This window comes from Barbus barbus, assembly GCF_936440315.1.
Source record: "Barbus barbus genome assembly, chromosome: 8".
Taxonomy (NCBI): domain Eukaryota; kingdom Metazoa; phylum Chordata; class Actinopteri; order Cypriniformes; family Cyprinidae; genus Barbus; species Barbus barbus.
The window spans coordinates 26,518,090-26,542,484 of NC_136736.1; the positions used below are offsets into that span (position 1 = coordinate 26,518,090).

The following is a 24,395-nucleotide window of genomic DNA, read 5'->3' on the forward strand; positions in this document are numbered from 1 at the left end:
AAAAAAAATCGCCAATCAAGTGAATTAAAGCAAGGCACTGCAGTCAAATCGGACAAAGAATAGGACACATGCTTATTTGATAACTGTTTTATTTCCTATTTGGGGATGTGTATATGCTTTATTTTTTTAAGATTAACAATAAAATTAAATGTAATTAGTTACATTACTTTATATGCGTGGTTATGCTACTTATTACATTTTTAAATAGGGTAACTTGTAATCTGTAACCTATTACATTTCCAAAGTAACACTGTATTTCCCAACACTGTATTTAACAATATGTCAACAAAATGTATTAAAAATTCTGAACTCGGCTTTATCCACTGTTCAGATTTCTGTGTGGCATTTAGTGCATATTTAATTAGATAGTCACTCATTTGCATATTTAACATAGCATTTCAGAAAACATATAATACAGAACAATAACATACTATGAATAATCAGATGGGAATTTTTTTCAGTGAATTAGCATTACATCAAATCCACAAACAAAATCTTGCATATTGGCTAGGTTTTAAAGAAGATTATGATTTTTTTATAATATTTTAATATTTTTTCAGGCATTAATATCTAGTACATATTGTCAGGCTATGCCATCTTATCTCACACCTGACATATACATGAGCTTTCTTTCTACAACAACATTTTTTACAGCTTTTATTAATCTAGGTTAATACTGATTTAGAAATATATGTACATCCATGTTCTGTTTAATTTAGCTTGGAATGCCAAAAAAAAAAGAACATTAAATTTGCCATTAAAAACATTTACTATTAAACACTGCTACAGTAGGCTATTGTTTATTGTTGTTTTGTGTTAGCCATTGCATTATCTAAAGTAATATATAGAACATTATTGTAAAGTGTTACCAAGTTAGTAAAAAAGTATAAATTTCCTATGTACTCTAATATGAGGAATTTATTAACTAATTCATTAGAAAAACATGCTTGAAGTAGTTTTGAAGTAATTCATGTTTTATGTCAGCTACCCTTTACTGACTTATTGTCAAATGGTGTATGTAAGGACTGATTCATAACTTTAAAGTATGTCAAGCACGTAGCACTATAATCTTGTAATAGTTATATTAAAATTCAGTGGCACAAAGAAGTGCAACTCTACCATACAGCCTGCTGTAGTTTAGCAAACATCAACATTTATAGCTTCTGTGCAATGTTTCATATCGAAATCATAATGTGGGCAATGATGATAATGGATGATCATGGTCAATAATGGTGATCATTAAAGTTTTAAGTTGTGTGTAGACAGCGCTGGACAGCGAGGTTGCTATAGAAACAGTCCTCAGAGGGCAGGCCTGGCCTGGCACCCACTACCCACAATGCAACAGCATGCAGCTGTGTAATGCAATAAAAAACCCTTCTGCTCCATTACAGTCTCCTTCCTGTACATCACATCATACTTCTCCCCACAGGGAGGAGGGAGAGAGAGACTGAGTGAGTGAGTGAATTATGGACAAATAGAGGACAAGAGAGAAATGTTGAACAGAAACGGTGAGCCACACGAGATCTACACATTGTATAGCACCTGTCCAGATAGTTTTGGCTGTAAAATAAGTTACAGCTGAAAGCAGTGCCATAAATTATTGAGAATAATACATCATAATGCACATGAAACAGCAGGATGTTGGCAACATGGTGATATACTAATGAGAAAACTTCAAAGACATTACGCCAGATTGATAATTCCACTCTCTAGTATTCAAAAGACTATTGGTTACTTTGCATGTGAACTTGAAGGGGTTGCAGAATTACAGAGAATCTATTAGACTCAGTATAAGTGAATGAATAATAGAAAGGGTGGAGTCCTCTGAATATCAGACAGGCAATACTATTCTCATTAATACATACATTATACAAGAAATTCGAACAATTATACCTGTTGGATCTAAATCTTTGAAAAAAAGTTTCAAAATAATTGTGATATGAATACAATGATATACTAATATTTCATGTTATTAGATCACACACAGTATGTTCACTGACCACCCGATGCATATTACACACAGAAATAACAAGACTATGGCTTTTCTGTTTTCAGTTTAATTTTAAGGTTTTATCCTGATGTGTATTTTTTGTCATTTTCATTTTTAATAAGTCTAAATGGTTATTTTAATTAGTTATTTTATTTTTATTTACTTTTTAGTTATTTTAGTACATTGAACTAAAAGAAAATGAGAAAAGTTGCTAAAACTGCTGAAGTAAAATAAGCACAATGAGCTGTGGCCAGTACCTTTACATATCAAACGCCTATAGAGGAATTCCCCATAGAGTAACTGTTTATAAACCTAACAAGGTTGTTAATCCATGGTATAGACTTCAGCTGAAGTTACCAGCCTGCAATAAATAAATATATATATTTATTTATATATAATCATTTAACAGCAAAATTCCTGGTGAGAAAACTACATTAGCCATGATGTTAAAAATCTACACCAATCAGAGAATCAAAACAAACAAACTGTGCCAAAAGAACCCTACATACTACCATGTAGCATTGCAAATAACTTAAGTCAATCTTTAAATGCTCTAAAACATTTTGCAACAAAAGTGAAATATATTGTTTCTATATATAACCATCTTTGAATCAATATTTATATATCCCCTGTTGAAAAATCTGTTTTGAAGCATGGCTGCTGACTTGAGCTGGTTTAAGCTGGTCCTTAGCTGGTCATGAGCTGGTTTAAACTGGTCATGTGTTGGTCTTAAGCTGGTCGTAAGCAACTAACACATGACCAGCTAAGAACCAGCTTAAACCAACTCAAACCAGCAGCCTTCAAAATATGCCCAACCAGCATATGCTGTTTTTTTTTTTTTCAAAAGGGTCTATCAATCATTTTTTATCTAAATTATCATTCACAGTGCTTCATGGGATTATATTTTTCCCCCTCATTACAGCTGACAAGTAAACAGTCTTGCACCTTTGTCTTTTTGTCTGATTTTAAAATACTTTTTTGTTTTAAATCAAAGTTTGTGATGATTCACCTCAGATTTGGTTTGGTTCATGGCTTACGATTCTTTTAGGTAAATATACTTTCAGGCCCTGAAAATGTGGACAGACACTGTTACACTCTATTAGTCAGAAGGGTCTCTTTCTGTCTAAATATGAGGTCATATTTACTGCTGCTTGGTGAAATTTCCAGTCAAAAGAATTTTCGAGTGAGAGTGAAAAATGCTAAATCCCAACAGGAGGTCTGCAGATTTCAAGTTGCTGACATGAATTCAACAGAAAGCTGCTTGTTTTGAAAGTGATTTCTGTGATGAGCTGTACTTCATAGATTACTACACTATTGACAATGGACCTTTTACTGAAGTTTAACTAATTGTATGATGGAGGTACTTGGTAGAATAAGCTGTGAAGTAGACCAGACTTTATACTGACAAGCAAAAGTCTCACTATTCCAGTTTATGGCTAAATCTCATCACATTATTACCTTAGAAAAGGTCCATTCTTTGTCATATATTTGCAATATACTTAAAAATAAAATTTAATCACACAAATAGCTTGAAGATCCCAAGTACACTGAAAATACCAAACACTTTGCCCACTACAGTGCTCTGTACAGCAGTGTTTGTGCCACCCTTCTATCCACTCATAACTGGTTGCATGCAGCTGAAGTGCAATTGAATACCACCCTCCTAACCAGCCCTGCAGGTAGAAACACACTACCCACTCCTGAGGGGAACCAGAGTATGGCGGCAGGAATGACTAGACTGATGGTAGCCTATTTTTAGACCTGCATCACAAGCACCATAACTTAGTAGGCCTGTTGTTCTCGGACCATTCTCCTCCTCTATTCATCCCGCTCAAGAATTTAGTGCACAGAATTTAGGAATAGATTGCAGTTTAATTGAATTAAACGATGCAATATTACTTCCTAAACTGATTGCTGTAATTACATCCAAACCAAGATCACACTGCATTATTAATTGCTAGACTTCCACATATTCAAATGAACATTGTTTTAGCCAGTGAACAAAGATTTAGGAGTGCCAGTAGATGCTATTCATGCAATAAGATGAGGCCTGGGTGTATACGCCTGCAGTGCTTGGTCCATTACTGAAATCTAATTACCCAGAGAGACTCTGACAGCACTCTTTCATATCATAACTCAGGACCCAATAGCAAACTGCATTAGAGTGTGTTTGACAGGAAATAGCTTTGGAAAACAAGTTCTGCCCAGTCTTTTAGCATATGCATAACAGGTAACATGATATTTTTAAGCTGTACATATTCTTTATAATCTGTATATTTGCTGAATTAAATCCAATACATGTTGTTTCTTACTAATTTTGGGGTGCTGATTTAAAAAAATATTTCTTTCTCACAACGCATGATGTGCATTTTGTAGCATTTTTACAACCATTTGTAAGATGAAGAAATTTTGTATTATCCACTAATCACCAGAAAAAGTTGCCACAAAAAAAAAGACATGATTCCTATCTTCCTTTGTGGCAGGTTTTCACGTGTTTGAGTGATTCTGAATGCATTAGTTTTTGCCTAATCCTGATTTCAAGGTTAGAATTATGGCCAGTGACAGAAGAACATGCAAACTTATTGTTTGAAGATACAGCTGTGGGTGTTTTTCTACATGCAAACAGCAACTGAAAGTGACATTTTGCGGGAAAAAAGTTGTCCACTCTTTTGCAGATTGTAAGTAAAAAGATACATTTTGAATACTTCGTGTCATTAAAACTTCTCACATTTGACTGCTTTTGTTATTTTGACGAGCATTAAAGCTGACAACAACATTGTTTGAAAAATTATTCTTAATTTGTAGAAATATTTACGTCTTTCAACCCAGTATCATCAAATTAGGTAATATTAGGCCTTTTTTGCAATTAAGTAGAATTATTATTATTATTTTTTAATTTCAAGGTGCAGGTCTGTGTTATATGGAAGCCTGTTTCCGCCAATGAATAATAAAAAATAATAATAATAATAATTCTTGCTTATCTATAACAGCTCTGACTTTTTTCTTAAAGTTTGAGTTTATGTCCCTCGCAATTCTGAGAAAAAAGTCTGAATTGTGGGATATAAACTTTTTTTTAGAATTAATAAAAGAGCTATGCAAAGCATTTTCATGGCAGAACAGTTTAATTCATACCAGCTAAATCTGACAAGAGCACTTGGCAAAGGGTGCACCCATGATTTTAGAGCGGAAACAGTGAGAAGACTGATTTAGGATACATCAGAATGGAGAGATGAAAGGCGAATTTAGACCTAGAGTTTAAATGTAGTTCAACAGACCATGAAGAAAAACCCACCACAGGCACTAAGCCTTGACAGCTCTAAAAGTGAAATAATAAAGAAAATAGAGTGGAAAATATCTCTGGGAAAGCTCCGAGCAACAAATCACACAGGCTACACCTTTGAGTGACACGGAAGGGCAGACAAGCTAATGCCCTACATGACTCAGTCCAGTCCATCACTTATTTATGGCCGGTTTTTATTGATGAATTGGCTTTATGAGATTGCAAATAAACAGACGGGGAAGGTGAGTGAGGCTAAACTTGTTATTGTAGGGCTCTTAATAGAATGTGATAGAAAAAACACTGTTTGGATATTATCTTTTTTATTTATTTAACAAGATCTGCAGGGTCATCAGCTGTGATTTCATGCGTAAAACACCACGGTTAATGAACTGAATCTCAAGCAGTGCTATTAGGAAACATGCCAGAATGGCACCTAAGGATCAAAACAATGCTGCTCTAACCGTGCAGTTTGTCAGGTGTGAAACCTCACTAACAGTCAACACACACGGTCACTACAGTATCACGTATAGGCTGGACCAAGATGAAACGCGAATGCAATAGGCATATAAGGGAAAAACAATATAAAATGGCTAAATATTGTTAGCTCACCATAAAGACAAATTATGGTTTTATTAAGTGTGAGAAGTATGAATTGTACGTTAATGGTTAAAATTGGCATTATTTACAAGACAAAACATTTTGCAAGTAAAAAAAAAAAACATAAGTCACTGTATTGACTTTACAGTGAAAAATACACATAACCTAAAAGGAAATATGACTGAATATTGGCTATAGTTAATGGATGGGCTTGCTGTGATAAAGTTTGGTTGTTAGTGTATTTGTACAGCAAATTTCAGTAAATTTAGCAGAATTTTACATAGATTCAATGTGTCCCTGTTTTTACAGAGACAACGCTGCCATTATGAAACAGGCTACATTGCGATAGTCTACCGATGCTTTAGAAAGATTCGGTAACCAGGACAACGCCTCATCCTCCGCATCATGGACCACAAGAGCGCGAAACACGGGTGTCACGCTCGCCCACACACACACACTGACCTGGCGGATGCGGTTCTGGTGGGGTGGAGAGCCTCCTTCGGGTGAGGTATTGTTGGAAGAGGCCATCCTCACGTCTCGGACGGAGCCGCCCCTGCTCTGACTTTCTGCCGAGCTTTTTGACATTCAGGCTCAGCGCGTGATGTCGTCCGCGAAACTGAATCTGGCAGTCCCGATACTGAGGTGGTCGAGACCCGTGCTTCGGCCTCAGATGTCAGGGCTGAAGCTCCGACTCATGTTGTGGTTGTATTGGAGAGTGGAGACAGACGAATGTCCTGTGGCGTGACGGTACGGTGCGGTGCGGGTCTCAAGCGCGGTGTCCTGCGGCACTCCCGCTGCTCACATGCACAGGCACCGATGCTGCAGTGCTGAAACACTGACCGAGATCGAGGAGGAATGAGGATAATTAACGATAAGCGATAAATACACGATGGTGTAAGAGAGGCGCAATATGAGCGATGTTCTCATCGCTGTGTTGAGTAGCCCCCTCCCGTGCTCCTCTCTCTCACTCCCTCACTCCCCTCCTCCATAAGCCAAACCCCCACTTACACATGACGAGGCAAAATCAAAATCGATTTAATACCTTGTATTTTTGAATATACAGTAACCCAATAGTAGATGGAGAATTAAGGCACACTGAAAATTATGAATTTCAGAACAGGTTATGATAGCAAAATATCAAACCAAGGTATGTGCAAAACAGTTATGCTATACTTTATCTAGGAGATAACTACACTCTAAAAAATGCAGGGTTAAATACAACCCAGCGCTGGATTGGGTTACTACCCAGAAAGTTGGTAAGATATGGACGAACCCAGAGATTGGGTTGTTTTTACCCAGCAGTTGGGTTACTGCCCAGAAAGTCGGGTTAAACATTTAACCCAATTGCTTTTTACAGTCTATTGTTGAAAACAACCCAGCATGTGTTCTGTCCAATATTTACCCAGCACTGGGTAGTATTTAACCCAGCATTTTTTTTAGAGTGTAGGCTACTTTTATTTCTATAGGGTATTTAGTGGCAAATTTCCGTTGTGACAGCTTACCCCAAATATCAGGGATATAGTAGCAGCAGTTTTTTTTTTTTGCCATGTCAACATCTAAGGCTATCTTCGTAGCAGTAATACAGGAGTTAATCAGTACATATATATATATATATATATATCATATATCATCTGCATTGTTGGGTCTGGTGTCTCTCGTCTTCCTCTTGACAATACCCCATAGATTCTCTATGGGGTTCAGGTCAGGCGAGTTTGCTGGCCAATCAAGCACAGTAATATCATGGTCAGCAAACCACTTGGAAGTGGTTTTGGCACTATGGGCAGGTGCTAAAGTCTTGCTGGAAAAGGAAATCAGCATCTCCATTAAGCTTGTCAGCAGATGGAAGCATAAAGTGCTCTAAAATTTCCAGGTAGATGGCTGCGTTGACTGTGGACTTCAGAAAACACAGTGGCCCAACACCAGCAGATGACATGGCAGCCCAAATCATCACTGACTGTGGAAACTTCACACTGGACTTCAAGCAACATGGATTTTGTGCCTCTCCACTCTTCCTCCAGACTCTGGGACCTTGATTTCCAAATGAAATGCAAAATTTACTTTCATCTGAAAAGAGGACTTTGGACCACTGAGCAACAGTCCATGCGTCAATGTTCATCTTCTGGATCATTGCCAAGTCAGCAGTCTCCCCCATTATTGTGGTTTCAAAGAACAAGAGATACCCGGAATTTATACTGTAGGGATGGTCATTAATTGAAACTCAAATGTAAATATTCTATTATTTTGAGATACCGATTTTTTACTTTCATGAGCTGTAAGCTCTAATCATCAAAATTAAATCAAAAATACTTTTGAAATGTTTTACTTTACATGTAATGAATCTAAAATATATTTCACTTTTTGAAATGTTACAAGAAAAAAAATAACTTTCTCACGATATTCAAATTTTTTGAGATGTACCTGTATATGTATATATATATATATATATATATATATATGTGTGTGTGTGCGTGTGTGTGTGTGTGTATACAATATTTAATCTTTCATAGTGTTTTATTTTGAATGTTAATTTAAAATGACTTATTTTATACTTTAATCATTAACTTTACATTAAACTCACTAACCCCAGGTTGGGAATTCTTGATGTAATATTTAGTGCACGTCATGTTGCTAATAACAAGTAATATATCCTCTCTCTCTGTTTATTAAAATACAATAATATGTAAAATGACATACAGTCAAACCAAACTGTATTCAGACACTTTCAACATTTCTCAAATTATCAGTTTATTCGCAATAATTTAGAAAATGGTAATAAAATGACAAAAACTCAATTTAAACTGTGTCAGAACAAATTCATCTTTATAATGTCAGATAACTTTGATAGAAAGGTATGTGATGAATTAGGCTGAATAGCTGTCAGATGGTAAATTTAAGTACACAATTAGATAATACCAATTTAGGTCAACCAATGCTTAGTTTTGTTCAGTCTGCTGTGTAAAAAGGTCACAGCAACTAAAGGAAGAACACAAACAAAACATGGTCAGGTCATAGTGTCTGAATAATTTTGGTTCCAAATTTTTTATAAATTTTACTGGTAGTTGACTGTGTGAAGAATTTTTGGGTATGCCACTTTTTAGGCCACTGAAACCTATATTTAGTATACTGATAATAAAGACTTACATTCGCAGTGCAAGCAGAATTAAATCTTTTGGTTATGATTTCACTTTCATCTTTCACAGCACAGGCAATTAAAAAAATATATATACACACTTTATTAAACATCTACTTTGGAATAATACTGGACAACGATAACGGAATGATCATAACAACGATGACTGATGATGCAGACAGTAAGAAATTGACACTGAAAACTCATTTTCTTAACTTAAAGTTCCTCAGCACAGATTACTTAAGGTACCATTTAAACAAGAATCAGCTCACTTTTGCTATGAACAGTGAGTTCTGCTTTCACAAAAATAAACAAACGGATCTGAAACCATAACCAAGATGTTGATCAGCACTTAGCAGTCACTGCTCAAATAAACTGGCAAATTGAAGAATTGCTTTCAAGCAACTGGGTTATGCAAAATGTTAATGGAAAGCAGAATCATAAATAATGTATGCAACGTACTGAACTTTCAGCAGCTATAACTCATTTCTTTATGATTTACTGGACTGACAGTGTGAATTAAAGAAATTCAGGTTTGGAAAGGCACAGTATTACTCACAAAATTCTCAGGATGAAAAACCTGGAGAGAAAAACTCAATTTGATTTCACTTTTAATGCAAGACTGAGCAGCGGGAGCTAAAAAAAAGAAAAGAAAAGGTGTGCCTCTTAATTTTAATTATGTTAAACCAATTAAACCTAAAACGAAATGTTTAAGTTTCAATTTTTACATCTTTTAGAAAAGAGTAATTTAGGTTTAAGAAGCTAACCTTTCCTGGGATTCGTAGCATTTTCAATGAAGCAGCAGCGCCTAACAGCGTAATTTAGTGCAGTGTAGTCTGTCTCTGACCCCACCCCAACACCATTTACAGGAAGTCATTTTAGCTTATCATCCTCTCAGTATACATCAGACAGCAGCGAGTTGGTCAAGGTTGTCCTGGGAACGGCTGGTGAGGTGCGCCTCCAGTATCTCTCCAAACAGACCACTCTTCAGCAGATTGTATGCCATTGGCAGCAGCTGACGTACCACTTTATAGAAATACTACCAAAAGGGGAAGAAAAAAAATTGGTCAGTTGTCCGGGAGAACTCTATATGTGCATTTTCATTTTTCATCTGGATCTGATGCACAACTTAGAAGATAGCACCTTTTGTTTGAACCCACCCATTTTTCATGTTACCAAAAGTATTGGAACATGTGATTGACAGGTGTGTTTTGTTGCCCTGGTGTGATTTGTTACCCCCCAAAACTGAAAGAGGCTGTGGTGAAAGCATCACAAAAGAAGAATGCAAAAGTTTGGTGATGTCAATGGGTCACAGGCTCGATGAAGGTATTGAAAGCAAAGGATTTGCAACTAAATATTAAGTCTTTTTCACTTTAATCTATGTTAATTCTATCTGTTCCAATAATTTTGGAAACATGAAAAATGGGTGGTTTCAAACAAAAGGTGCTATCTTCTAAGTTGTGTATCAGATCCAGATGAAAATACCTGTAAATAAAAGCTGAAATGTTAATCTCATCTCATATTCCTCTTTTGATGTCAAACCCAAATGTTTTCAGTCTACAGCTAAAATAAAGGAATTGTCCTTACTGTTCTTACTGTTCAAAGTAAAATACTTTTGGAGGGCACTGTATGTGTGCATATATATATATATTAGTTACAGATAGTTATAACTTAGTTATACGAGTGCTCAAAAGTAGTCAAGTGCTCTGTTCTATTGCTTGTAATTTGTTTCTTTGTTCTTTATTGTATTATCATCTATTCTCTTTATTAAACTTATCTTCGAGATTTTTATGTAACAAACATTTTTATTTTTGCTTATTAATTAGCATTATTGTTTACGGCTTTAAATAGATAAATAAAACTGTTAAAGAGTGTGCTCAATAGTAAATTAGTAGTTCTTGACTAACGTTTGGCACCCAGATACATAAAGACAACAGCAAAAACTAAATGAAAATGCTTGAATATAAAGAAGTATAAATATAAATTTGTGCAAGGATTTATGGTTGAACCTTAGTTGGATTATTTGTGTGTGTGTTAATCTTACATGTGAGCCGTAACAGAACAGATCAATACCAAGCTCATAGCCCATGCCGTAGTCACATTCATCATTGGCAAATTGAACAAAGGTGATCATTTCCTGGATGGGCGCAAAAGCTTTCATTCTCTCCTCATCATCTTTGGCCTCTGCAATCGCTTTGCAGATCTTCTTCAGACTTGCTACAGGTAAACAAAATGAAGAAGGAAAAACTGTAAACTAAAGTCTTACTGTTTTGTCTCCCATTATAAATTTTGATAGTGATGTTGCATAATACAATGCAACAGCAACACTTTTTCACACACTAGCCCAGTAGCCACTGTTATTGGTTGAGAGAGATTTTCAGGTTTACCATCAGTTTCTGGCAATTCTCTATATCCAACATTATTTTTATCCACTGGAACCACAATTCCCGCACTATGAAATGTCTTTGTGACCACCTACAGACAGGAACAGACAGGAAATAAGCAAATAATTTGTATTTACTGATTGCATTATTATTTCTTTGTTTAAGGAATGCTCAACACATCCCAGTTACTTCCACACATATTTTACAAAGACAAAGAGGTGGTTCTGTCAAATCATTTTACATCACATTATAAAACATACCTTTTTCTCTCTTTGTTTCATAGATTTAGTTTTCTGCTCCAGAGGCAAACCCAACCTCTCTGCCTCTCGCTTTAAATCATCTTCTAACTGGTCCAAAGTTGCTTCGTTCTTCTGCTGTCCCCTCTCCTTCCTTTTCTTCTGCAAAAACAGCCTAGATGGTGTGGCAGGAGAGAGAATAACATTATGCAAAGAGAAAGATTAAAAATATTTTTTAAATATTAAAATATTATAGAATATTAAAAACAAACAAATGTTTTACGTCACATTTACAATTCTACAAAAAAATATTTAACAGTTTTTAGTTTTCTTATTTTAATTAATTCGTCACACCAACGGACCATTTAAAATAAACTAATGAAGGCAACAGAAATGTTAAAAATGAAGAAAAATAACCTGAAATGGTGACCTATATACATTTTAATTTATATTCATATTATTTACTGAAGACACTCACACAACAGCTGCAAAGATGTTGTCTCCCATCTGTGTGACGGTACAGCCCTTTTTGGCTTCATTCTCCCCAATGAACACAGGCAAAGCATCGGGCAAATCTCTGTACAGGGAGACATGTACAGTGAGAAACTCACACGAGACACAGCATTATTTTAGCCACAATACAAATATTGCAGTTCGATGTGCCAAGAATAGCTAATGCAATCACCCTTGAAACTTTATTGCCACAGGTAAACAGTCACCTGAAGTAGCCCATGTGGTGCTGGGTGTCTATGTTGCCCTGTATAATGGTCTGAAACTCTGGAGGATCGTAGAAATAACGCCAGTGAAGGTGAAAGTTGGGTTGAGAGGCAGATGAGCTTTTGTGCTTTTTGGACAGGATATCGAACGGGCCAACTAGCCGAAGCCCAAGTGTTTCCTTTAGGGCATCTGTAAAGCACACAAAAACACATGCAAAGATTAAACACCAGTGCAACAAGACAAAATTAACTTAATTGTAATACATTTAATAATTTGAGGATGCATATGATAATACTGCAAAAATGTGTGAATAGTGCTGGCATGGATATGGAACAATCAATATAATACAGATACCTTGTGGACAGTCAGTATTAAGACCCTTGCAAAATTCCCAAAACTGGAAAAAATCATCAGGCATTCGAAGCTTGTATAAGTTTTCCACTTCTTCTCTCATTTCCCCTGTGACAGTGGTCTTCTCGTCCCTCTGTCCTTCTTTTGCTTTTTTCACCTCCCCGTTTGGTGTTTCTGTCTGGAATAGGCAACAATTGAATAAGCTACATAAAAAGAAATAAATAATTTCAGCAATAAAATGATACATAAAATACAACAACAGGAAAAAAGACAACTTTTGTAACATGAGCCCTCATCAACCAGGAGATCATCTTAAAACTTATTTTATGATCGTAACAAAAATATTGAAATGATATGTTCTTCATTAAAAAAAGAAAAAGTGTTTAATAAAATTGCCCTATATTAAAACAAATAAGCTGGTCTGTTTTAGTCTAAATCGAAATGACTGTAATAATGAACAAACACTACAATGTCTGTAACGCGTCTGTCACAATGAACTGAAGTCAGATGAAGGATAATTAAACTGTTTAGCACCTGATCAAATGTTCTGATTCTGACACGTTTTGGGTAACTGACCGCAGATAAATAACAGATTTATATGGTGATTATTGACACAATATTTACCAGCACTGATTAAGTTATACATGAATGTACAAACAAAATAACAGAAGTGTAGTTGATGCTAAAGGCATATGAACCACAATCATTCACAAACGAGCTACAGCATATAACCTCTCAGTAAACACTCAAAGTAATAGTTTAACTTTTACTCTAGCTGGCCACGAACTGTGAAGTTTATATGATGTACCTGCGGCGAAGATCTGGGTTTTCTTTTCCCGCGCCCCGCCATGCCTGCAGCCGGTAGAAAAGCTCTGAACATCCGGTAGTGATTTCAAACTTAAAGTCGTGACCTCTCATTTGTTTTCATCATTTTGTCCCTACTGAATAAAATGCACGAACGCAAATGGTTATTTTTGTCCAGATATTTTTTCTATATAATATAAATATTTTTGTTTAATATTTAAAGTAAAATGTATATTTAATAATAATAATAATAATAATAATTCATTACATTTATATAGCGCTTTTCTGCTTTTTCTAATCACTCAAAGCGCTCGACATTGTGAGGGGTGGTGTCTCCTCACCCACCACCAGTTATCTTCATTATAAACATACATATAGCAATTTACAATGTCATTTATATTCTCCTTTTGTATTTTCTAATTTATCTTATTCTAATTTTCTATTGCAATGTTAGATGCAATAGAATCAATAGTTTATTCCGTTATTTATTTATTTTGTTTTTTAAGTCCTGTATTTATAGCGGTGTAAATTAGATATTTAGGCTATTCACGGACCACGTGTAGCCTAAATGATGCATGACGTGACACAGAGGGAGGTGACAGGGAGTTTAAAAGGATCAGTCTGTGAGACAGACACGCTTGTGGCAACTAAATTTGTTAAAGTTTTCAGTAACTCCGATTCTGGATCCACAACACCGATAATAATGATGTTCTGCAGAGCGGCTTGGCAAAGACTTGCGCCTCTGGCACGCAAAACACTCACTCCTTTCAGCAATGGTAAGAAAACATTGATTTCCAGTCATTCAATCAATATTCAATGCTGTTTCGATTTTACAAATGAAATTCACCAGCCTATGCAGACTAAGAGATCTCTAAAATAGAGCAATGTGTGTTTTATGTAATACAATATTCAGAGATTCTGTCTATTGTAGGTTGTGTGTGGTTTTGTATTACAATGTCTAGAAGGTATTATTTTATTTCTGGAAATTTGATTGGTATTGGTAATATTTGTAATATAAAACATTGTATTATAAATGTTCAATAAATGTTGTGATAAGTCGAATGTTATTACTTTTTTTTTTTTTTTAAGGTGAGTTATGGTTGGTTTTTTTTTTTTTTTTTTTTTTTTTTTTTTTTTTTTTAAGACGAGTGTTTCATTTTTTAAAATGTTTGACATCAGCATTTTTCAGAATTTGAAGTTTGTTTTTAATGCAGAGTTTTCCATAACAGACAGCTGGGACATGTAAACCCTTCCCTGCTCCAGTGCATCTGTGGGAAATATCTGAGTTTGATCTGTTTAAAGTTGATTTCCTGTCAAAGGACTCACTCGGTTTGAACTGTGTGCAACATTTTTTTTTTTACTTTGCCCCTTCGTTATTGTATTAAAATCTGAAGATCTTCTGGCCCATTAGACTTTGAGGGCTGATCAGTTTTCTTGCGGACTTGGCGTTCTGTGCATGACTGAACTGATGTATTTACAAAATCTGCTCACGCATTTTCTAAAACTACCCAAATATTTGAAGAGGGCCCTATGCAGGGCTCTCTGCCAACATTAATTTGCCTACGGTTCTGCACATTGACATGTCTGCTGTTTGTGTGCATCTATCACTGTTTTCAAAGAGCAAGACTGTCCTGGACACCTGCTGGTCTATCTTCACCTTAACAGTCTGTTTACGCAGCCGTAAATGAGATTAAATGTATAAATGAGGCACAGGCCACCTTGGTGCAGACAGTCACCTTGCTATTGGAGTCGCTCCTGAAATTCATGCTGGGTTCTAGTGGAAATAGCTATTTCAAGTCTAGATTTTGTGATGTGACCGTATAGTTTGTCCTGTGCATGTGCTTCAGTGGGATTAATTGTTGCTTTAGAGAGAGGGTGGGAAGGGCAGTTTAACTGTTGGACATTGTGTTCCCTTGTGCTGCTTCACTGCAGCTACATAGAGGATGTGTGTTTGCCTAAATGCATGCACAGACACAAAAGCCTAAATCATGCTTGCTGTATCAGGTTTGTCTTGTCCTGTGTAACTTTGCATGTCACTTAAAATGTCCACTCATCAAACCCATCCACCGATTTTATTACTTTATTAGCAGAACAATTGTTCATTGTGGTGAAAATGACATTACAACGACTGAGGAACTTTTTTTTTTTTTTTAATTTTCACTTGTTTTTGGATCATCAGTTTTTAAAATTAAACCAGTAAAGCCCAACATATGAAATAATAGTCAGAAAATGAATTATGAAAATGAACAATTTACTGAACATTTACATGAGGCTTTTATGGCTAACACTATGATATAGGAGAATTTGGTGTATTTGCTGATATTTATCTGCTCAAAAAGTATGCTTAAATTCTGATAGCTTATAATGTAAATTATTGAGATCTTTATAACAGTATAGCAACTATAAAATGCATGTACATATCATTTGTCACACTATATCTTCCAATAATTCAACCTAGTTAGATGCTTTCTGTGGTTTTTATTGTAAAAGTAAAATATATAATGCAATGTAATAAATTGATGATTGAGAACTAAAAAGCCTGATGTATCATATTTGGTATACTCGCATTTTAACTTGATTTTTCTTAAAAACAATGTATGGATAATAAAGTTAGACTAAGTTGCTTAAGTCCATTAAGTGTTCATCAAAAATGGATGCACTAGATTACAGAATGCATATCATTGCATCAAAGTTTTGATTTTGCTGACAATTTAGAGGCCCTAAAATTTGGGTATCAAATATGATACAGTAGGCTTTATAGGGTTATTATAGGGTTAGATTTTTATATTTCAAAACTGAAGGAAAACTATTAATTATTCAATTAATTCTTCTACTCAAAAATTACTTGTAACTAGTTAATTTCCATGAACTGATACATGTCTCTGTTTATCTTTTAATAGCTGTATTCCCTACACGACAGATGTCCTTTGGTCTACCAGCGTCCGGCACAAACATAGCTTACGTGGTACTTGGTGGAAGCTCACTTACTGCTGCTCTTGTTTATGTATGTATTTTTATTTAGAATACTTTGTAAGTGTTATTATTGTAATTTTTACAAAAAACAACCATTCATCCTAATCTAAACTGTTTCCCCACTTTTATCCTCCTACAGGCTTATAATACAATAAACTCTGACAGTGCAAGATATAATGAAAGAATTGCTAAACTCGAGGCCAGACCTAAAAGTAAGTTTATTTTTATTTTATTTTGTGGTATAGTTTTGTTTTTGTCTATGAATACCTGTTTTCATTTTGGCTGTTCAAGATCACAGTTAATCTTTCAGCATCAGTAAAGCAGAAATAATTTACAGATGGGATTAGATTCCCATTCAGACTTCTTTTATTCTTGGATTCACTGAATTGATGGATGCCGTGAGGCAGGGTGTCAGGTTTTGCCGGTGTTCTGGCATGTGTATGTTAGTGCAGTTCCTCAGGCCTGATCCTCTTTTTGCAGTTACTCAGCAGCCTTTAAGCTAGCTACATTTAGAGCAGCTTTCACTTGTTTACTTCTCTTGTTTGCGTGTTGTTAACCACCTTACTTTTTGTTCTCCCATTAGGTGAGGAGGGTGAGTATAAATGTAGTTTCTGTCTTAGCAGCATGTCTGTTTTTGAGCAGCACGCATTAGTCAATAACAAAACTTTTCTATAAATTTTGGTCTGTCCCCTTTTACTTGTTTTTTTTTGTCTGCAGCAACATGCATCACACATTTCAGAACAGAAACACTTTTCCAAGAGTAGTTGCACAACTTTTTAGTGTTTGCAAACAGTTTAAATTGTGGCAATTAAGCATGATTGATATCATCAATGGAACTTTGAACTTGGTAAAAGTGCTTTCCTATTATCATCAGAGTGACGTTTTGGATCCATAAGATTAAAAAAAAAAAAATGTTTTTTACTTTTATTCAGCAAAAATGCATTAAATTGATAAAGTGTCAATATTACATACTGCACCTATAGTTGCATTTTAAAATACATTAAAACAGAAAACAGTACATTTTAATTGTAGTAATATTTCTCAATATTACTGTTTTTACTATTTTTTTTTTTTTTTTTTTTTTTTTTTTTTTTTTACAAATAAATACAGTATTGGTGAGCATAAGAGACTTCTTTCAGAAGAATTAAATCTTACTGATCCGAAAGTTTTGAACTGAATGGTAATGTATGTTCAACACATATGATATTGTCTGTAATAACCATTTGTTATTAAAGCAGTAATTCACCAAAAATGTAATTCCAAGCACATACGATTGTCTTGCGTCCAAGGAACACAAAAATGTATGTTTTGTTTGCCACAAAAATCTATCGTATGTCCTCAGAAACACTTGGAATTATAAAATAATGCAAATTTTAAATTTTGGGGTGAATCAATCTTTAATCTTGCACATTTGTGTGTTTTTATTTGTTCAATGTTGGCTTGGTGATGGGTCTACATCAGAGGTCTCAAACTCAATTCAGCCGCAGCTCTGCAGAGTTTAGCTCCAATCTTGCTTGGAAGTTTCTAGTAATCCTGAAGACCTTGATCAGCTGGATCGGGTGTCTTTGATTAGTTGTGGAGCTAAACTGAGCAGAACTGTGGCCCTCCTGGAATTGAGTTTGAGACCAATGGTCTACATTGCCTTCCAAAAACTATCCAAAAACTGGATCTGACTGGATCTGGATCTAATCTGACTAATTCTGAAGTATTAATAAATAAACAATGCATTTCTAATTCTTTGAAGTCTAATCTGAATGAATGGTTTCTGCTATCTATTTGTACATCGTCCTGTTCTCATAATCTCTCTAATGTTGTTCTATTAATGACAGATGGAATTAGTAACACTTAATGCTAACCCTCTTTATTTAGTATAAGAACACATTTCCTAAATCTGCTTTAACTTTTTAATCACACTTGATCTTGGATTTTCTTTGGATCATGTTGCCTTTTCTTGAAGTCCTGCTACTGTATTCCATGTAGGAGCAGTGGCCGAGGTAGCCTCAGTAGCAGTTGCGGTTGTGGAAACCACAGCAGCTGAGGTGGTTAATGCAGAGGCTGAACAGACCCCAGAACCTGTGGAGGCAGCAACCGCAATTGTAGAAGCAGTAGCTGCTGATGCTGAGGAACCTACTGCACCTGTTGTTGAGGATGCCACTGCTGAAGCTGCTGTACCCATTGCTGAAACAACTGGTGAGGCATCTTCTGCTGAGGAAGCAGCCTGAGTCCCCAGCAGTCTAGATATGTGATTCTTCCCAACCCACCTTGGAATGCTCCATTAAGTTGTTAGATTCCCATTTTTGTGCTCATTCTAACTAATTGACTGTGTCTTCTGAATGGAAAGAAGTGTCCCTTTTCAAATAGTGAACTCCACAGGGTGTTAATCCCACAGGTGTGGAGGAGGAGAGGTTGAGGAAGTCCAAAAATAAGTGTTGGAGATCAAACAAACAAAACATGGGCTTTTTTTTTTTTTTTTTTTTCCAGTCTGTGTTTTGACACTTGAATATCTCATTTAAATCACATATAAAGTTTAATCTCTCCTCCTTCACCCCCAGTGCATGTGCCTGCTGCAATACTTGTTACTGTTTACCCACATTATAACATGTGTGTCTCATACGTGTGCAGGGAGGCATTTTTCTTAAGTAACTTCATATTGACAATGATGTTTATTGGCAATACGCATGCTAACATTTTATGGATATGTAGAACTGAATTGAAAATGCTTTTTAAATTCCAGGCCAGTTCTTATTTTTCTTCTAAACTTATATTTAATACATTGTATTAATACACATGCATTCCAAGCCATTGTGGCCTTATCAGCAATCTTATTAGAGATATCTTGTTTTTTTTTAAATTACTTGCCATTTTTCTACCTGTACATGTTGTCTCTCAGTTATTGGGATGGAAGACAGACATTGTGCCTTTTTATAATTGGCTTAAATATCTCAAAATTACTATCACAAGGAAACTTAATGCCAGTGTCACTTACATATCATAATACTGACATTGGAAACATTTGCTCTTAATCTCAGTGCTGTTTGTTAATTTAATTTTTTATTTAGACTTAACCAACTCAGAACTTTTGATTGTTGATTGCAGTTTTTAAAACTGACAAAATATTTGTATTCCTTAAAGTACTTAAAATATTATTTTTTGAGTCTGAATTCAGTGCCGTTTTCATTGGTCACAAACTGTAAATGAAATGAAAAATAATAAACAAATTGACAGTGTATTTACATTATATTTTGCATTTCTGTATATTGTGTGCATTTGCAGAATAGCTCATTCCTGTGTTGTTTTCAATCAGGATGCTTTGCTTAGTTTTGATCATCTGCTTTAAACCCACTGCCTTATGCTGGCAAATGCATCAAGTTGCTCTTAAAGTCCATTTTACTTTGCATACTGGCTTGATTATAATGACTTTAGGCATTTCTTACAGTTAATCTGAGTAAATCTTTCTAATGTGTGTTGATTGTTTCCTCACTAATCTTAGAGGTTTATGCCACTTATAGTGGCTTAAGGAGATTTCCCAATGGCACCACCTTCAAATCTAGCTTTGAAAATGGTGGGATATTTCCATGCAATGTCCTATGTGTGCCCATCACCAAATGGCACTCGGCTGCCCCCTGCTGCTATATGTATTGTAGATGCATTGCCATGTATTGCAAACAAATGTCAGGAACATGATATTGAGATTTAAATCCAAGTGCAAGGTTCTCAGAAATGGATAGAAAAGGACGTTCTAATGAGCTTCACTTAGCACAACTTTGTGAGGGAATTTTTTGACCCCACTATGTTGCCATTTGTAATGTTTTTTTTTTTACTGAAATATAATCTAAAAGTACAGTAACACTCATTAGATGTTATTGGTTCTCCAAGTGCGATTTCAATGTTTCAATCATCAAAGAAAAATAAATAATAGAAAATGCTCAAATAAAGTCCATTGATTATGTGGGCCTATTTATGGCATATTTACTTATGTGATTCTTTAATAAACTAATCTTGTTGCAGTTATCCCAATGTCTGACCTACTGAGCACTGCAAAAATCCTGGCTGGATCTACAGCAGAGATTGCAGCTGCTTCAGTCGGTGATCAGCACCTGGTGGCTGCAGTGAGGTTGTCTGAGAAAAACAATTCTGTGGAGACCCTCAATGGGCTGGAGGTTGCTGATGTTAAAACAGAGGTCCCAGCAGAAGTGCCTGAGGAAGCTGTGGTTGAGGAGGAAGTGATAGGTAGATTGAATCTGAAAACAGAAGGAAACGAACTGGAGGAACTTCCATCGCCACTTCATTCAGTAGAAGAAACTATTGTTGTGGCAGAGGACCATGTCAAGTTTGAGGCAGACAGCCCTGTTGTGCCTGAAGTTAATGTTGAAAGTCTTGCTTCATCAGAGGAGGCCCTTGTTACAGAGATGGAGAACATTTTGGAATTGGAAGACTCAACAAGCCCTGTGGTGATGTTCTCAGAAGATCACACCGTCTCTGGAGCTGCCGAGTTGACATCAGAAACAGTCGAGGAAGTAGGTCAGAAAATGGAAGAATATAAAGCGATGTGTCATGAGCCAACAGAAACAGAACAAGCAGAACTCACAGCACCACCAGCAGACCTGGAGGAATCATTACAGGCTACAGGTGCAACAGAGGCTGCAGAAGAAGTTATTGTCATGGAAATGATGCAGGATGCTGTGGAGAAAGCTAAACCTGTTGAGGCATCAGATGAAGGTAACATTATTATGGCACCATAAGGAATGGTTCACCCAAAAATAAGAATTTGCTGAAAGTTTACTCACCCTTAGGCCGCCCAAGATATATGAGTTTGTTTCTTCATCGGAACAGATTTGGAGAAATTTCACATCAACGAATCCTCTGCAGTGAATCGGTGTTGTCAGAATAAGAGTTCAAACAGCTGATAAAAATTGAGCGTTAGCGTTAGTTCTGGCAGGTCACGTGAGTCAAGCTTGCATCAGCTGATTCTCAGCTGATCACATCTACCTATAGGGATACGACACCTATCGCGGCATTCCTATATAAGCTCTATTCAGTATTAATCAGCAGCTTTTCCCGCTTGCTCAGGAGCAAATTACCCTCCTCCATCCCCAACTCCTCCTTTCGCACAGTCAGGACTTGGCTTTCTGATATTCCTTGCTGAATCAGACTTCTTTCTTGAATAATGTTACACATATCATTAATCATATCTGCTTTGTTCTGTTAACCCTTGGGGGATTATTATTATTGCTGCTCTCCCTGCTCATTCATGACAGGCTGCATGGATGGGCAGGGAGTTTTTGCCCAGAACAGAACCATACCCAAACTTTATGCTAATTATCTATCATTTTGACAATTGTGGTCCTGACAGAAATATAATTCATCCAGTCAATCATTTAACATCTTGTGAAGTGGAAAAACTGCATGTTTGTAAGGGAAAAAAGTGAGTACATTTTCAGCAAACTTTCATTTTTGTGTGAACTATTCCTTTTTTTTTTTTTTTAGACATTCTTTAGATTTAGACATTCTATCATCATGCTTACTTATTTTTTCCACAGCTGTTGAAAGTGGAAATCTTGCAATGACCATGACACAAGCCTGAAGTGAATGTACCGCACCTGAGACACTGAAAACCGTGAAACATCAAATCTGTGATGTAATACACTGAAGTTAACACGTGCTGTTACAGTCATAAAATAGCCAGTAACACTTTACAATAAGGTGTCATTCGTTAGCATTACTTAATGTATTAATTAACGTGAACGAACAATGAACACTACAATTATTACACACTTTATTAATTTTTGTTAATGTTAGTTAATAAAAATACAGCCATTCATTGTTTGTTCATGTTAGTTCACAGTGCATTAGCTAATGTTAACAAACACAACTTGCGATTTTAATAATGAATTAAATGCTGAAATTAACATTCACTAAGATTAATAAATGCTGTAGAAATATTGTTCATACTTCGTTCGTGTTAACTAATGTTGTTAACTAATGTTAACTAATGAACCTTATTGTTAATTGTTACCAAAAAGACCTCTAAATTACTTTTTGTTTCCAAATGAATCGCAAATTTAGTGAATGACTATGGTCTCCTTAATTGTTATTTCATCTGAAAATCGATTTAGTCAGTTGAAACAGTTTTGAGTTTAATTGATCTAATTTTGTGTCTCTGGAAAATAGTGATCTGTGTATTATGCTGAAATATCAAAGGTTTTGTGGGCACATTCGTGTTGTTGGATTGCTTTTTATTTTAAAGTGAAGAGATAAAATTAGAATTAGGGCAGAAAACGACCCCAACTGGCATGTTGTTGCTAGTGCTTATTGTAATTTATTAGGTTATTCAATTATTCCGTTATACACAAAATATTGTAAACATGTATTGCATTAAGTTTTTTTTTTATGTTTTAATGTTTAATTTAAACACACACACACACACACACACACACAGGGATTGTTATGCTTGAGTTAATTTATTATGTGATTGTGTGTTCTGAATGATAACATGATTAAACCATTGAGTGTTGCAGATAACATGTAGGCTATGTAAAAAAAAAAAGTTAATTATTAATGCATCTTTGTTTCAAGAATTGCATAAACTGTTTTGGAAATTAGACCAAATTAATTAGTGTGATTTTGTAAATCACTCAGAAAAAGGTGATGGTTCAGTTAGTAGTTCACAAAAAACTAGACCACCACCAACCCCTGTCCCATCCTTTATCCCCTTGGGGCAGGCAAGCAGTTTTTTTATTTGATCAGTGTGCCACACCTCCTCTCTGGTCCCCCAAACCCCACCAAAGTTTTTATTTATCCATTCACTCTTGAGTCCTGCTCAGCCGGATCCAGCGCACCACAGCCAGGGGGTAGACTTGGCACCCCTCTGTGAGCAACCCTCGAGAAGCTGACCTGAACCCCATCTGACACCCACAAAGCTTCACTATTGATCTTCACTGGGAGTGAGAGACATAAAGCAGCGTCTCGCTTCGAGAGACATCTCGCTTCGAGAGTAAATATCCATATGATTTAGTTCCTTTTTTTATTTTAAACATTAGTTTATGTATTAATAAACGAGCTTAGTTTTATGGAGTTAAAAAAAAACAGTTTATAATCCTATGAACAAATACAGACATCTGATCATACAATTATTAAACTGTCGAAAAGTTGCTGTCGAAAACGTAATTTAAAGCTAGATCATTGTTGTTATGGCTATTAGTGATACAATAAACGTGTTGTTTCACATAATGCAGCCTACATTATAGTTTAACTGACTAAAATCCACTGTAAAATAGTTTTCAGACCTCATTTTATTTGATACATTTCCTGGTAGAATCAGAATTTCGTCGTTTTTGAAACCTGTTACTAATAAAACTTTATTTTCTACATAAAAGAATTTGTGTTTGACATGGTTTTGTCAGTATGTATCAAACGTATGTATTAAATTATGGCAGAAGTCAACAGCAGAGGACGCTATGTGTATGTTTCCCCCCGTTACACAAAAGAAAGGCATTATTTGTGCAATAAAACGAGAACATGAATATTAATGTGGTTACAGAATTGTTACCAGTTATGTATGACATCAATCCTGTGAACCTTTCTTTTTTTTTTTTGGTTAAAGAATGGTTTAATTTTTATTTAAAATGGATTATATTCGGTGCAGTAGGCTATATATCAAACAAAACCATTTATCCATGTATATATTTTCTACATGTGAAAATGTGCAATGCTTTTGTTTCGAAGTATTATTGATATATGGCAGTCTGTGCCTTTAACTTTTACTTTCGTTTTTCCAGTCTCGTCCATTTACTACGCTAGTTTTGATAAAATGTTTAATTTTGTTTAGTTTGATTCAGCACTCACCAACTCATCCTTCGCGTTTTAGAATTCTAACAATACTACAAAAATGTTATTTATTTATAATTTTTTTAATTGCGACAATGTCTAGGCC

The 24,395-nt window shown here is 35.5% G+C and overlaps 2 protein-coding genes across 3 annotated transcripts; one reads left to right on the forward strand and one right to left on the reverse strand.

Annotated features, from left to right (window-relative positions):
- Window positions 1-8,514: 8,514 nt before the first annotated feature.
- Window positions 8,515-13,592, reverse strand: hpf1 (histone PARylation factor 1). Its single transcript, XM_079424370.1, has 8 exons — window positions 13,494-13,592; window positions 12,689-12,863; window positions 12,337-12,523; window positions 12,096-12,194; window positions 11,642-11,792; window positions 11,385-11,472; window positions 11,042-11,214; window positions 8,515-10,036 (listed from the first exon to the last, which is right to left on the reverse strand). Exons 1-8 carry the CDS (start codon window positions 13,563-13,565, stop codon window positions 9,902-9,904), a joined length of 1,080 nt encoding a protein of 359 aa, XP_079280496.1. The 5' UTR covers window positions 13,566-13,592; the 3' UTR covers window positions 8,515-9,901.
- A 482-nt stretch (window positions 13,593-14,074) lies between these two features.
- On the forward strand, window positions 14,075-24,300 carry LOC306874369 (uncharacterized protein). 2 transcript variants are annotated; one of them, XM_079424365.1, is made up of 6 exons: window positions 14,075-14,265; window positions 16,390-16,493; window positions 16,602-16,678; window positions 18,443-18,652; window positions 20,471-21,181; window positions 22,003-23,983. In XM_079424365.1, the coding sequence occupies exons 3-6, from the start codon at window positions 16,639-16,641 to the stop codon at window positions 22,044-22,046; spliced, it is 1,005 nt and encodes a 334-aa protein (XP_079280491.1). In that variant the 5' UTR covers window positions 14,075-14,265; window positions 16,390-16,493; window positions 16,602-16,638; the 3' UTR covers window positions 22,047-23,983. The 2 variants fall into 2 exon arrangements, with proteins under 2 accessions (XP_079280491.1, XP_079280490.1); XM_079424364.1 differs by having other exon boundaries at window positions 14,081-14,265; window positions 16,602-16,674; window positions 22,003-24,300.
- The last annotated feature ends 95 nt before the right edge of the window (window positions 24,301-24,395 follow it).

What these genes read in the sequence shown, in the direction of transcription:
- hpf1 (XM_079424370.1), bottom strand. Translation starts at nt 13,565, where the DNA reads ATGTTCAGAGCTTTTCTACCGGCTGCAGGCATGGCGGGGCGCGGGAAA. An exon ending in CACCACATGGGCTACTTCAG is followed by an intron (nt 12,195 to 12,336) that starts GTGACTGTTTAC and finishes CTCCCTGTACAG; the next exon opens with AGATTTGCCCGATGCTTTGC. An exon ending in TGTTCTGTTACGGCTCACAT is followed by an intron (nt 10,037 to 11,041) that starts GTAAGATTAACA and finishes CCCTTTTGGTAG; the next exon opens with TATTTCTATAAAGTGGTACG.
- LOC306874369 (XM_079424364.1), top strand. Translation starts at nt 14,193, where the DNA reads ATGATGTTCTGCAGAGCGGCTTGGCAAAGACTTGCGCCTCTGGCACGC. An exon ending in TTACTGCTGCTCTTGTTTAT is followed by an intron (nt 16,494 to 16,601) that starts GTATGTATTTTT and finishes ATCCTCCTACAG; the next exon opens with GCTTATAATACAATAAACTC. An exon ending in TGTTGAGGCATCAGATGAAG is followed by an intron (nt 21,182 to 22,002) that starts GTAACATTATTA and finishes TTTTTTCCACAG; the next exon opens with CTGTTGAAAGTGGAAATCTT.